The sequence below is a fragment of the Molothrus aeneus genome, chromosome Z (genome assembly GCF_037042795.1).
Source record: "Molothrus aeneus isolate 106 chromosome Z, BPBGC_Maene_1.0, whole genome shotgun sequence".
NCBI classification, from domain to species: domain Eukaryota; kingdom Metazoa; phylum Chordata; class Aves; order Passeriformes; family Icteridae; genus Molothrus; species Molothrus aeneus.
In genome coordinates this window covers 10,983,906-10,998,575 of record NC_089680.1, presented here as the reverse complement: position 1 = coordinate 10,998,575, position 14,670 = coordinate 10,983,906, and the positions used below count along the sequence as shown (strand labels likewise).

The 14,670-nt window shown below is 36.8% G+C and overlaps 1 protein-coding gene across 1 annotated transcript in view; it reads left to right on the top strand.

The window, feature by feature from the left end:
• The window catches only part of RANBP3L (RAN binding protein 3 like), a 32,407-nt gene that overhangs the window by 12,088 nt on the left and 5,649 nt on the right, over positions 1-14,670 (top strand). The window contains exons 6-14 of the mRNA XM_066569066.1: positions 1,665-1,739; positions 2,388-2,512; positions 3,055-3,158; positions 7,319-7,439; positions 8,818-8,917; positions 10,030-10,160; positions 11,175-11,295; positions 11,854-11,996; positions 13,369-13,561. Of these exons, the coding sequence (XP_066425163.1) occupies positions 1,665-1,739; positions 2,388-2,512; positions 3,055-3,158; positions 7,319-7,439; positions 8,818-8,917; positions 10,030-10,160; positions 11,175-11,295; positions 11,854-11,996; positions 13,369-13,561 (1,113 nt within the window). The remainder of the gene's footprint in view (positions 1-1,664; positions 1,740-2,387; positions 2,513-3,054; positions 3,159-7,318; positions 7,440-8,817; positions 8,918-10,029; positions 10,161-11,174; positions 11,296-11,853; positions 11,997-13,368; positions 13,562-14,670) is intronic.

The following is a 14,670-nucleotide window of genomic DNA, read 5'->3' as shown; positions in this document are numbered from 1 at the left end:
TTTTCATAGTTGGGGAATCCTCTGGGGCAGGGGTGAAATCTTTGAATAATTTAAAAGCGTGCATTTACTGAGTGTGATACAAATTATACTTAAAAAACCGAAATGAAATTATGGTAATTACATGAATAGTTTGCTTGCAATATAATGGTGATGGTTCCTACAAGAATATAACTTTGTGTCCTAGGAGCCTGTCTTCCACTTAACCAGGGATCCAGAGAATATCCTCCCTCTCTTAGCACTAACAGGAAAGATGGAGTGGTCTCAAATCCTAGCCTATGTCTGTTACCAGAGTAACAGTTCTTGACAGTTACAAGTTCTTGACAGACACTGGCGTAGAGGATTTCTAAACAATGCTGAGAGTGCCCAGCAATTTAATAGCAGCAAAATACACTACTGCAATGAAAAAGTGGTGATTGTATGTATTGTATCAGTTGTGCCATTCTACAGGACATGGTGTATGTGTGGCATCGCACCCTTAAGGGGAAGGCAGCACCCAAGATTTACAAATCTTGGGGGTTCACGGTGGAAAGGAATGACAGAAGTCAGAGGTTCTGCAAAAGCTTAAAAAGTTTTACTGGTAAATTACACACTAAGCATGAAAACTGGTATAAGTCCTCATCTCTTATTATAACCACATGGTGTGTTTTGGATGAAGGGTTAAGCTGAAAGGGAAGAGAGAGAATTAAAGAGGATTAAAGAAGAGAAGAGAGAAAGCAAGAAAGAGAGAAAGACAGATTACCAGTCCTGGTTCCAGCATCAGCACTGGTCTGGCTGAAGGCATGTCCAGGATCCTGGGGCATAGACCTGGGCTTCACAGGGTACCTTTATATAGAAGGGTTTCCCCACCCTGGAGATGAGTTTCTCTTTTTAATGCAAATCAGTTCTCATGTGCAGTTCATTCTTTCTGGAAATGGGTCAGAGGCCTTGGGGTGGTCTTGATGGCCCTACAGCCCATGCCCACATCTTGGCCTCATTCCTGCTGTGCTGTGCTGTGTTGTGCTTACAGTTGTCCTGGAAAAGTGCTGCCCTACCTGTGTAGATACCCTCTGCAGCCACATCCTGCACTCTCTCACAGTGGGTTACTACCAGAAGTCCTTGGTTGGCTCCACAGTTATTTGGGTATCGGTGACACACAAATTATCCCCCTTACCTCCTAGACTTTTACAGCATCGTTGCCATCACCTTCTCACTGGTGTTTGATATCTTTATTAAAACAGTGAAAGCATCAATAGTGCACTGCCATTGTTCTAACTCTTTTTGCAGAGCAGGGCAGGGTAAATTTATTTGCTATTTATTTATTTCCATGTGTTTGGGCCTCACTTAATCATCTTAAAAATGCCTAAAACTTGACCAGGTAGCATTCAATGTTTCTACAAAGCAGGAACACCTAGTTTTAAAAGATGAAGAAAGATTTTGCATTAAAAACATTAATTAACATCCAAAAGACTGTGACATAGCCAAGAAAACCTCTGGTGCTTTCTTCTTCCAAAGTCTGTCCACCTGTAAAAACTGAGACAGTAACACTTATTTTGGAGATCTTTTTCAGATGGATATGTTGGAATATTGCTCGGGTACTACCAAAAGAGGGAGTGGATACAGAAATATTAATTAATGGTTAAAATTTGGATGTACTCATTATTTAATTTTAAATTCCTTTTCTGTAGTGAAGAAGAATAACATATTCATGACCTCAGCTCTTCTTCAAAGAAATTCTGACATCATCAAAAGTCCAAGAGAAGGTAACTGTCATTGTAATATTTTTTCACTGTAGCTCCACAAAAACATCCTTTAGTGATATGGAAGACAAAAAAAGAACAGCTCTTTTCCATACTGAATGATAGGCTAGGTATCATTATGCAGTTCATAACGTATGTGTTTGACAGTGTAAATGTCCTATGAACTCTGGTCTGACCATCTGCTCTGAGTACTTATTTCCTGAGTGGACTGAATGTAACCTTCCATAGTGAAATTTCACATTTCTAACTGAATACCTCTGCTCCTGGAGAAGGCAATGAAGAAACCTCTTGGCATCTGAGGATGCAGAATTTAATCTGAAATGCCAGAAGACCTATATAAAACAAAGCAATAAATATAAGTATAAAGACTTACTTAAATATATAAATACAAATATATTTTGTAAGTACAAATAAAATGTTTATGTATATAACTCATTACTTTTTTATCCTGATAGGATAACACATTGCTTTCACTTCAGAGTTGTGTATTTTAGAAACCATTATAATTTTGCAGAATATGAAGCAAATAAAAACAGTAAATATTATTTTTAAATGTTTTGAAAGTTTCAGTCAAGAGGCAAGACATATAGGTATGAATTAGATGTGAAGAAAAAGTATATGTTTAAATATTTTGTCTTTGTATTTTGCAAGGATCCTTGTCACCAAGTCAATTGTGGAATGTCATTAGACCTGCCACTTTACAGCCCCCACAAGCCCTGACCTGTCCTGAAATTCCTGTAGTATCTCTAATGACTAAGAAAGAAGCATGTGTTCAGGTAAAAAGAAAAATAATTTTACTGGAACTCAAATTAAGGAAAAAAAAACAATCAAACATAAACACTCAAAACAATCAAAACCAAACACCAAACAAACCAGTGCTGCTTTAAAGCAATTAATTAATTACTTAATTATGCAGTTAATTATTCATGCATTAAAAAATGCATTATTTTCAAGAAAGTTCCCATGTAAGTTTCAGTGGAATTACTATATCACTAACATGATATGAAATGTTAAACTCATGCTGACTGTGTTTGAAAAATTATCTCTTCTCTGCAGGCTGTCTTACCTTTCTGATATCAGGGTTCTGTAGGACAATCAGCTTTGGGTGTTTTGGATTTTGTTTATTTAGAAACTGAGATTTTAGTATTTTAATTGAGGGCACTGGTTTAGTACCCAGCTGGAGGACAATTACATCTTTTATCCATATCTGTATCTGTCTGTGTATCTTTATACCTTAGTGACTCTGGATTCTAGCAGATCTGTTAATAGCAGAAAGTATACTAGCTCTAATTAATCCATTTGATTTTATTATTCCTAGCTATCTGAAGACAGCTCTTATTCATCCACTGAGAATTCAGTAAATTCCAAAATAGCAATGGCGTCATCTATTACCATGAATCTTTCCAGCTCTCAAAAAACACAGTAAGATTTTGTTTATTATATTTCTACATCATCTTGTCACTTGGCTGGTTGCATGCCCTTTCATCACCTATGTCTAACATGGTACTAAGCCCATGCTATCTACACCCACACAGGCTCTCTGCTGTTTGTGTGCAGTGCCAGGATTTGTGTCTATTCACGTGAACTTCATATGCCATAAAAAATGGACTCCTAACTGCAGTTAATCTCTGTGGGACAGGTGGTTTCTCACTGGCAACCAAGCCAGAAACTATTCTGGTTTGCCATCTCTCTTCTGACTGCATGTCTGCTGCATCTCATAAAAAAGGTTCATAGAAACTCAGGAAATTTCATTCTTTTAAGGAATAACCAATATATTTCAGCATATTGGACACAAGAAGCATAAAGAAAAAAAATACAGGATTGATTTGGAATACCAGGTGAATGCTGCAATTGATGCTCTACTTTCATTCACAAAGCAGAACTTCTGGCACAAGAAGCTATCTGTGGTGACTGTGATAGGCTGGCATTTTTGTGCAGCACAGACTTCAGAATTTCTGTGAGGAAGCTGATGTCCTCGGAGTAGGATGTTTCCCCATCCTCTTGACACTGTATGTGATGGAAAGAGCCCCTTCTTGGAGATTAATCAGATTCTAACTAAAAGCTTGGAAAACTTGTGTCATATGTGACAGAAATACAGTGCTGGGAAAACACTGGCTTCTGGTCATGTGTTTGATTTTGCACAAGGTTTTGCTTGGGAAACAGAAAGGGTTCAAGGCCAGCATTGAGAAGAAGTCATACTGGTGCAAAAGTGGGCTATTACCTCTCTCTGGGGACTGACTCATGAGAACTCTAGGTCTGTGGTTGTCTTGTGGTATTAATACTGCTTGCTGATGTTGATGAGGGTTTTTTACCTGGAAGTTGTGAGCATCAGGGTTACACCTGGTATCACTTTTGATGAGAGAATGACTTTTCAAAATTGCTAGGTATCTACAGATAATAGATTTCTAATGTTGCCTAATTCCCTCTCCTACCCAAGGAGGGCATAGAATATGTAAATTGCCAAGGAGTCTGTGCCAGTCTTCTACAGGGCTAGATGGACCACAGATAAAGATTGTGAAGCAAAGTGCCAGGGTTCTGAGGAGGCAAGTGAGTTTAGATGCACAGACAACTTAGATTCTTAATTCCTATCAGCAAAAAGAACCATTAGAATCATTAGAGGGCAGATGCTTGCTGTGATTTTGGAAGAACTAACCTTTTCTATTACATTTAATGCTGTTGTTATGCCCTCTGAGGACAACATGTAGCCACAGAGCACACTGGGTTTTTAGGAGAATCTGAATGGTGATAATGCATGTAAGAAAAACTAAATCAGCTGCTGTTGGTACTTTAAATTTAAATTTATTTACCTTCTGTCAGCTGCATAATATCTAGGAAAAGATTGGTGAGTGACTTTCTCCTGTGAAGTAGAGAAATGCAACACAGTGATTCAGTGCCAACAAGTTAAAGGTACTCGTGGTATTTCTTTCCCTTTTCTTTTTTTTTTTTTCACAAACACCATGCTTGGGGTGTTTGGGCCTCATGAATTCTAGAAGATCACAATACTAGTTCTATCACAATCATGGTAAATGTTGGTTCCTTTGACAGTTGAAAACTAATTTAAATACTACCAGGTGCCTGCTGCTATTCTGAGATTGCAGAAGGATGTAAGTGCCATTCTTCTGATCCATATTAAGTGACTGATGCTGTAAAACACTTGGGTAAAATCTTTCTGGCATTGCTGTTTTCTCATCAATAAGAAACAAATTACTTTATTAAACTCTGTATACATGCTGAACAGTAAGTGAACATTGCAGCCACATCTCATTGCTAAGAAAACAACTTTTTAAGTTTGCATTTAATTTCCAATCAAGGCTTAACTGTTGACATTCATTTATAAAATAAAATGCAGAGATTGCTTTGCTCTCTCTCACTTTTGCTCCTCTTCCACATCTTCATCTATTCGTTATATGATTCTGTGGAGAGGTGAGTGAAAATACCTTGTTATCCCTCCACAGTTGCTGCAGCTGTCCTTGTTCCATGAAACCACTAATTTTCATTTCCTGGGCTGACTATAATAATAAACTGTAAAGGAAAAAATTCCAGTTTGTTGATTCTGATGAAAAGCTTGGAAAACTTGTGTCATAAGTGACAGAAATACAACAATGGGAAAACACAGGCTTTCAGTCACATCAACTCAACTTTGCACAAGGATTTGCTTACAAAACTGAAAGGGTTTGAGGCCAGCACTGGAACTGGTGGCTACTCAGACCTTTTTGGACACTCTGAGAAGGCTAGTACCTGAATCATTCCCCTCATAATCCCATTTGAGTACTTGATCCATATTTCTCCTCCCATTGTTCCTTCTTAGTGATCATTCCGTGATATCAGTGACTGTGTTTTGTATCTCCATGACAAATGTCATCCCTGGGGCAAGAACACTTTGCATCCCTGACAATGCATCCTTGGCAAGAACACTTTGTTCTTGCCATACAGCAACATAAGGCTATTGAGGTTTTAATAACATTTTAAGGCTGGCACTTCCAGTTAACTTTCTCTTAGAAGAGAACTGATTGCATTGATTAATTTTTCTTAAATTTCTGAATATAATCAAAACAATTTCCCACATTTTTTCTTAGAAACAAGCCTCTAATTCTTGTTTTTTTAGCTCTTTTGGGGTGCTGTCCTTAAGCTGCTATTGGAACAGCCTAGAAGTAGCATTTGAAATGTCAGTATGGAAATTGATCACATTCCAGTGAATTTTAGTGAGGGATGTATTTAAGAATAAAAGCTCATTAACACACTTCAGACTTCCTGTTCATGGCCCAGAACATGCATAGAAGCTTTAAAGTCTGAAAAGACAAGTATTTTCTGAGTTCTCTGTTTTGCTCCTAGCAAATGTGTTGTCTTAGCAACACATCAAGCATGAGAATGCTAAGGAGTATTTTTCTCATTAAAAAAGATTGAGAGAGGTAGTACTCGGTAAGCCCTTCATCCTTGAAGAGGTTTTAAGCACACTGTAGTTGTGAACAGAGAAAATATTTTAGAGGAAATCATCAAAGTTCTGCCAACAAACCCAGCTAATTAACAGGAATATCCTGTACATGACATATGTTATGTTATGCCCTCCCGAGGGTGATAAATACTGTGAAACAGAAGTAAGTGGTGCTGAAGAATGCACCACTTGTGACACAGTATCAGGCTGCCTTTCTGCCAAGTCATCCTTCTGGAACAGAAGTGAAAAGAACTTGCATGGTTTTGCCTATGCCAGCAAGACGTGCAGGATTAAGCACTACAGAAAGCACAAACAATGTAGAACCCCTTCATAAAAAGAACACAACCAAACAAATCAAAACCAAAACCAAACCAGCAGCAGGAACAACTTCCACATAAAGGAGTTTACAAGGACTTTCCTAGTGACTTCTACAAAAAATGAACCCTGTTAATTTAAATTGGCTATGTAATTAGCAGGTCCAATCAATTCTACTTGTATAGAATATTCTTGAATGTAATCTCTAAAATATAGTTGGCCAGTACCAAAGGATTGCAAGTATTGAGTTCTCCTCTCATTTTATGTATATCTCTGGAACAGGTAATTGAAAAATGGAAACACTTTTCTCTCCTGTTTTACTCACACCTCATCTTAAGCCATCTGCTATCAAATGTATACATTTCTTCAGTATTTGTGTGTGTATGTGAATACATTGCCTTCCTGCACTTCCGAAACATGAGGAGGATGATGAAGGAATATATGTAAGGCACCAGGGTGTACATTATTCTGCACAGTAGTGGAGAAGTTGAAAGGATTGCTGTTAATTGTTGGTAGTCCTTTGAAGGAGCAAAAGGAAACTAAAGTAACTAATTAAAATTTCTGGAGTAAGACACTTCCCTGAGAAGTGGCATGCTGTTTTGCTGCTTGTTCTTTGGTCTTAAAGAATGGCCTCAATAATCTTAATGAAAATCACTGTGATACTCTGTTCCTTTTGTGAAATTTTCCATAGAGAATATTCTTAAATTCTCTTAAAGAATTTATCTGATTACTTAGGTCATTACTCTTTTGTTTTTCTTTAATGCTAAGTGTGGTGAATCTTTAAAGTGCTTTACATAGTTCTAAATCACATTATTATGTTATTTTGTCCCCACAGAAGTCAGTTGCTCAAAGAAAGAAGTGTACAAAACAGCAGCAATTCAGATTTTGTGTTTGGGGAAAACATGGTTGAAAGAGTTTTGGTTGGATCTGCACATGCTGGCAGACTTTTTACCAAGGTCAGTGTACTTAAGAGTGCAATTACTTTTTCAGATATTGGTTCTTTTTAGGTTGTCCTTCTTTTAAAGATGTGAGTAAATACGGTTCCAATGTCTATTGAGGAGAAAATATCTAAGGATGTGCTGCTGGATGGGTAGGCATTCCTATATTCACCACCCTAGACAGGTTTTTTAATTACTAATGCTTAACAATATGCACTCCTGGATTTTTACTTGAAAAAGAGTTTTTTATCTCTTCCATGTAAAGTGGAACACCCACAACATAAGATAAAACAATGTGGTGGTTCCTACTGCTCTAATAACTTCCATAGTAACTGTAAAGAGGTTGGATACCTGAAGGGAAGCCTACAAGAAAGCTGAAGAGAGACTGTTTACAGGAGTGACAGGACAAGGGGAAATGCCTTCAAACTGAGGGACAGTAGGTTTGGGTTTGCTATTAGGAAGAAATTCTTCTCTTTGAGGGGGTAAGACCACTGTAAAACATTTGGCTAGAAATGCTGTGGAGGCCCCATCCCTGGAGGTCATTCAGGATGACCATCCAAGGCCGAGCTGGATGGGGCTTTGAGAATCCTGGTCTAATTAAAGGTGTTCCTTCCCATGGCAGAGAAGCTGGAACCAGATGATCTTTAAGGTCCCTTTCAACCCAAACCATCCTGTGATTCTGTGATAAATAAGTATGAGGGAAAAAGTGGACACCTTAGAGATTGTCCATGTTAAAGCATATTGTACATGCTTCTGAGGCAGCTTATGCCCTGAAGGACTCTAGGACAAAAAAGTGGTTCCTAAGCTGAGGACTGCACCATTGAAAACAGATTTGAAATTCAGTTTTCAATTGAAGTAGGATGAAAACTGTATGCTTATCTGCCAGGTAAAAAGCTTGGCAACCATAGGTTTGGGGTATGTCTTCTGGCCAAGATTTTTTTATAAGGTATGAGTGAGACATTGAGCATTGTCAGGAGCCACAAGCATTTATTTAGACATGACTAAGAAAATTTATCTGCAAAACTGAAGATGATAGAAATTTTTAAGTCTTCTGAAGTTAAGTTTGTGGTGTCTGGGTGTTTTCTACTACTCTTCTGGGAACTTATGGGCTTGAACTGGAAATAAACCAGTACCTTAACACCTAGTTAAATACTAGTCCAGGATCCACACAAAGAGGTCATTCTTCTCGGAGGAAGAAAGATGTACTGATTCTATGATAGTAATATTAATTCCTCTAGAGACTGAAATTGTATCATGTGGGCTACTTTTACTCTGAAGCTATTAAAATTGGTTATCTTCAGCTTAGCATGCTATCATTATTCAATGTTCTATTTGATATAAATTAACATAGCCATTTTTTAAAATAGGAATTCTTATTTCCCCTGTGTTTTTCTAGAGTCCTGAGAAGCATCCCAAGCTGTGCAATGAAGCTGATTTACACAAAGGAGAAATGATGTCCATGTCCACAGGATCTTCTAATGTCAGGCCACAAACAAGTAAGCATACTCAGCAAATAAGCACAGTTAGCTTTATTATTATATCTTACTGTATTTTAGAGGATGTCAAATGAGTGGTGGTCAATAATTTTCATCTATTCTCAAGATATCCAGTCATGAGTATGCTTAGAGTATGTGCCAAAATCTATTTTCAGAAAGCAGGCAGAGTTTGTTTTATGACATGTGAACTGGACTAACTTCAGAAAGCATAATCTGAATTACTCAAGAAAATACTACAGAATATTATTATTTATTACAGATTATTATTTATTGTTTGAAGAAAAATGCAGCAACCTTTATGAATGCCTTGTGGACATTGTTGAATTAAAATTTTAGGCTGTCTGCTGCTTGCATTTTTCAAATTCTCATATCAATTACTTTGTTATTTTGGATCATAATTGTGGGACTGAAAGTTCTACACAGACAGACTTCAGGGTTTGTTTGTGACTCTGGTGTGAGATTTTCTGCTAAGCAAGCCATGTAAACCTAGGCTGTGAGGGAGTCCCCAACAGGCCCCTGTTGTGAGCCTTTTTGATAAATTCTGCACTCCTCTTTAGTAACAGATGTATTAGATCCTATGATTTGTGTAAGCATTCTTATAAGTAAAAAATTCTAAATATAAAGCCCTCAGAACTTGTGTATAGATTATGCAAGGATAGAGAGCTTTGTAACAATGTTGTTTCTTTCAAATATTGTCCCTCTCTGTTCCTATTAAATATTCATTATATATGTATTATTATTCTGAATATTGGGATATGTATACTTGGCATAACAATATATCAGATGAGTTTAATTTGGAAAATCAGCTTCTAAATATTTAGGCCTTGTTTCTGATTGTTCCTGTTTGTCCCTTGGGACAAACTTCTGCAACTATAAACAGCCCTGTTCAATTCTGTATGAGCCTTTTTAGTGAGGTATTTTGTATTCCTGCCTTTTCCTCTAATGTTTGTTCCTTTGGCCAAAAACTTATTAATAACACTAAACAACGTCAGATACCACAGGTATTACTGAGGTCACATCCTGTATGACCTGTACTAGTTTTGTTATCCTAAAAATATTCCCAAAATATTCCCTGTACAGAAATAATTTCTTTTTTCTTTTTTTTCCTACAGAAAGACCTTTGTTGAAGAATGCAACACTAATTGAATCAGCAGCTGCTTGTGTTTCCAAGCCAGTGGAGAAAATCCTGTTAGATAAAGTTGAAGTTATAACTGGAGAAGAAGCAGAACAAAATGTATTGCAGGTGTGTATAAAACCTTGATGGTGAGTACTTTAGTTGTTGAAAAGAATATCTAGATCAGTTGCAGATGCAGCAATAACTTCAAAATAACTTCAATTTATATTTTAAATTTTTGCCTTTTTTAAGCTATGCCTCAGCTAACCCATTTTTCTGTAAGTTGGTATGTTCTTTTTCATATTATATTTGTTCATTTTGTAGTCTCTTTTAGTAAGTGCCTATTTCAGTGGTATTTTATATACTATCTACATAGTATACTAGCTGTAACCACAATCTTAGAACTGGAAGTGATTTGAGTAAAGATGGGGTTTATGAAAAAAATTTTTGTGGAAAAAAAGCAATGTGTTGTAAAAGTAATTTGTTTTATAGTTCAGCTAAAATAGCAATTATCTTTCCAACCTGGCTGAGTTTATCTTGTTATTCTTTGTCTTCAAAATATTATTTTCTCAGAAAACAGCAATTATGATTTAAAAAATCTTAACATTATTTTATTTTTGATTAATTTTTCTGTCTTAGCAGAACACAAAAGTTTTACTATCTTTGGAGCAGTACTCTTCTAGCAGTACTGGTATCCTGTTGCATAACATTTGTGAAGAGTGAGGAAGTAAGGTTGTTCAGCTTTTGCAACAAATTTAGCTGTGCTGGTGGATATCACAGACTGCTGCTACCCTTAAAAACACAGCAGCAGCAAAACTGAAGGGCCTCAGCAACTTTCTCAACAGACAAAGAGTTAGTAAAGATGAAATAATTGAAAAAGTAAACTGGGACTCATGCTGAATGTTTTCTATGGTGAGAAAAGAGTTCACAGATCCTTTCATTTTAAGTAATAAAGGTGATATATCTATATATCTATGTATAGATATATCTATGTACCTTTCTGCACATGCTGTGTAATACATGGATGTATTAAAAGCCATATCAAAAGTTTTACAACCATAAAGTTGTAAATGTAAAGTTGTTATTTTAGAGCCAATGAAACTAGCGTTAGCTGGCAGTTTTCATTATGTATTTCTCTTTCAGATTAACTGCAAGCTTTTTGTATTTAATAAGCTTTCTTTAAGCTGGACTGAAAGAGGCAGAGGATCCCTGAGGCTTAATGACACTTCTAGCAATAAGCATGGAATGTTACAGTCAAGGCTAAGTACGAGTTAAATAAAGAAATATCCCATACAGAAAACAGAAAATAACTTTTATTATTGTTGGCCAGAGTTTATTTCAGAACATTTAAATCTGGGAACATTGTTGTATTTAAGTCAAGTTGCTAAGAATCTTTTTACCGATAAAGTTCTGTGTGTTACAGACTGAGGAACTGGGCTCACGTATATTGTTAGGTTCTCTGATGTACTTCTCTGTGTACATCTCTGATGTACTGTGTCTTCAGCCCAGTCACCAGGCTAACAGTTTGCTCTTTGTTGGTTCTGCTTTTTCAGCAGCACTGTTTCAAGACTCTTCTGGAATTTTGTTTTTACTATGCTGTCACTTTTTTGTACTGTATTGCACAGTTTCAGCAGATTACTTCCTTTGCGTGCCAGACATATTGAAACAAACTAATATATTTGGATACTAAAAAAATAAAAATCTCACTATATCAGGATTTTATACCAAATTAAAAAGAATAATTTATGAAAATATTAGCTGTATACAAGTGCTGGAGAAAACAGCTGCAGCATATCTTATCATATTAACCTTCTTATTTTAGTTATGCGAAATCATGGTAGCTTGAGACTGATTCTCAACACCCAACTGTGGGAACAAATGGTTATAAAAAGAGCAAACAGAAAGAGTCTGTGCTTCACTGCCACAGATCAAGAGGACCATTCTGTTCAAGTATTTCTAACTCAGGTGAGTAGGAGACAACAGCTGCACCCAAAACCCCACTTCATGTAGAATTCTGAAGGGTTGCTGAAGGTTGATTTTAGCAAATGGCCTTCATGCTCTATCAAACTGTGCTCAGCTTAGATGTTACATGACTTTAATTATGGAATGCATTAGAATCAAAAAAACAGGTGTGATGATATGATCTGGCCTTAAGACAGATGTTTCCAGACTCTGGTTCACATACCACCAATGGAATGGATATCATTCCAATAATATGCAGAAATGGCTCTTTTTAAATGAAAGCAATACACTTACAATTTCTTCACAGGTAGTTAACATTTTGTAAATTACTCTGGTAAAAGGCAGCAGCTTTCTGCCATGGTTCTCAACACAGCACTTGCAATAAATCCAACCAGGGCAGGACCCCCATTTCTCAGTTGAGAAGAATACAGAGTTCCAATATCACCTTGTGTAAGACCCAAGGGTGTCCTGGGAACCCTGATTTTCCCCAGCAAGGGCTAAATTGGAGAAGGAAATGTGCTGGACTTATTTGCAACTAGATAGCACGTATGTCCCAAGTTGGAAAGTGAGAACATCCACATGAGTCTAAGGATGTTTATGGTTTCCCCAGCAGATCTTTCTAGGAAGGATTCAGCTTGCTGGGAAAGACAAATAAATCATCATTTCTAGGAAGTGTCACATATCATACACAAGCAAAGCACCATGCAGTGTATATATATGCAAGTACTGTAAATCTGTCACTTCTTAACAGGGATTGACTTAACTGTGTCTGTGCTGGACTGCTGGTCTGCATGTGAGAACTATAAATGTCCTGATTTCCAGGTGTACTGCACTGTTTTCATAAAGAGTGTAATTTACATTCTGTAAATTTGTCTTGGCACTACTGGGCAGTAAAAATAGACATGTATGAGGAAGTCACAATATATGAGAGCTGTATGGGTGTGGCAAGGGTTGCAGGAAGCTGCTTCTACAGACACTGAAGAGGCTTGTTATCCATCCCTAGAGTATCCACCTGGAGACTGTATATATTAACGTGTCAGGGCTTTCATACTTCTAGAATCAAGCTCAGGAATCATCCAGATATCAAATACTCCATAAAAACTGATCTGTTCCTCAGGGAAAGTAATTTTTAAGCTTATGTTTCTTGTAACTATAGAGAAAATAATCAACAGCTGCATATAAAGCTCAGGCAACATAAAAGAACTTCACATTATTTGTATTTAATATTTGGATGTTAATTATTAAGTGAGGATCTTAAGCTGATTGTTTTTATTAGAAAGGACAAAATACAACTCTTTCAATATTTTTAAATGTATTTTTAAAAATAGATATTTTTCTCAGTTGTTTTGCACTGTATACATTTTATGTTCTGCAGGCAAGCTCAAAAGACACTGAACACCTTTATGCAGCAATACATCATCGCCTTGTGGCCTTGCGAAGCTTTGCTGAGCAAAAGCCAGATGCTCATCAGGGAGACACAGAGTCAGAAACAGCTTTTCAGCCATTAAACTGTGATAGTGATGATGGAGATGACGAAGAACTAAGTCAAGTGAGCAGCACTGGATCTGGTAAGTGGAGCTTTTGCTGGAAATGTGTAATCCTTTCAGGGTATTTGCTTAAAGTAATGAAAATTGGACCTTTTTTTTTATGTTGACTATAACTTTTATCTGATACAGATATGCCTTTTTCAAGTACAAGTCATGTAATTCCTTTTAGTATTTTGATTTATTACTGTTAAAATGTAAGATTTTGCCAGCTAAAGTAGCAACACATTTATAGCCATGGAATACTCTTGACAAAAGCTTCAGGTTTAAGAAACTTTATATTATCAATCATTATCTAAATGCTGTATTTCAGTAGAAATTACTAGGGATGTTGAGATACTGATTTTACCTTGAGTGAGTGAAGAATGAGTCCATTCACATCAGTGACTAGCTTGTTACTAAAGGCCTGGAGCACAATGTCATTATGAAGATATTTATTATGTCATGGTTAACTTTATTTAAAACGTGTTCCTTGACTGTAACAACTAGCTTAACTAGGAAATCTGCGGGACAACATTTACACACCATTTCTGCCAGCTTTCTTCACCATAACAAAAATCTAGGTTTCTCAGAGAGAAAAATGACACTAAAATAGGATATTAATGCCTTAGCATTTTTTTAATGCAACTCACAATAGGGATACAGTCACATTTGCAGACAGTAAGGCAGAAAGAGCTGTTAAACCTAAAAGCTCTTCTATCTCAGCAAAAGACAAGTCATATTTCTGGAGCAAATTCACTGCTTGTGTCAAACTGCCACAGGGGATACAGGAGCTTCTAATTAGGTGTGATTTTTCAACAGATGGACTACATCAGGCAACTTTGAGTTGTTGCTCACAGGATTTGCTTCCCTCTGCAGCTAGGTAACATACTGTCCTTATATTATAAACATTCCTTTCAACAACTATTCATCAAGAATCAAGAAATGAACAGTAACAGCTATAAGTACTGTTCCCCTAAGGAAAAAAAATTTCCTTTATCATAGAATCATAGAATATTCTGAATTGGAATGGACCCTTAAGGATCATTGAGTCCAGCTCCTGGCCCTGCACAGCACACCCCAAGAGTCACACCATGTGTCTGAGAGCATTATCCAAATGCTTCTTGAGCTGGATAATGCTGTGACCACTGCCC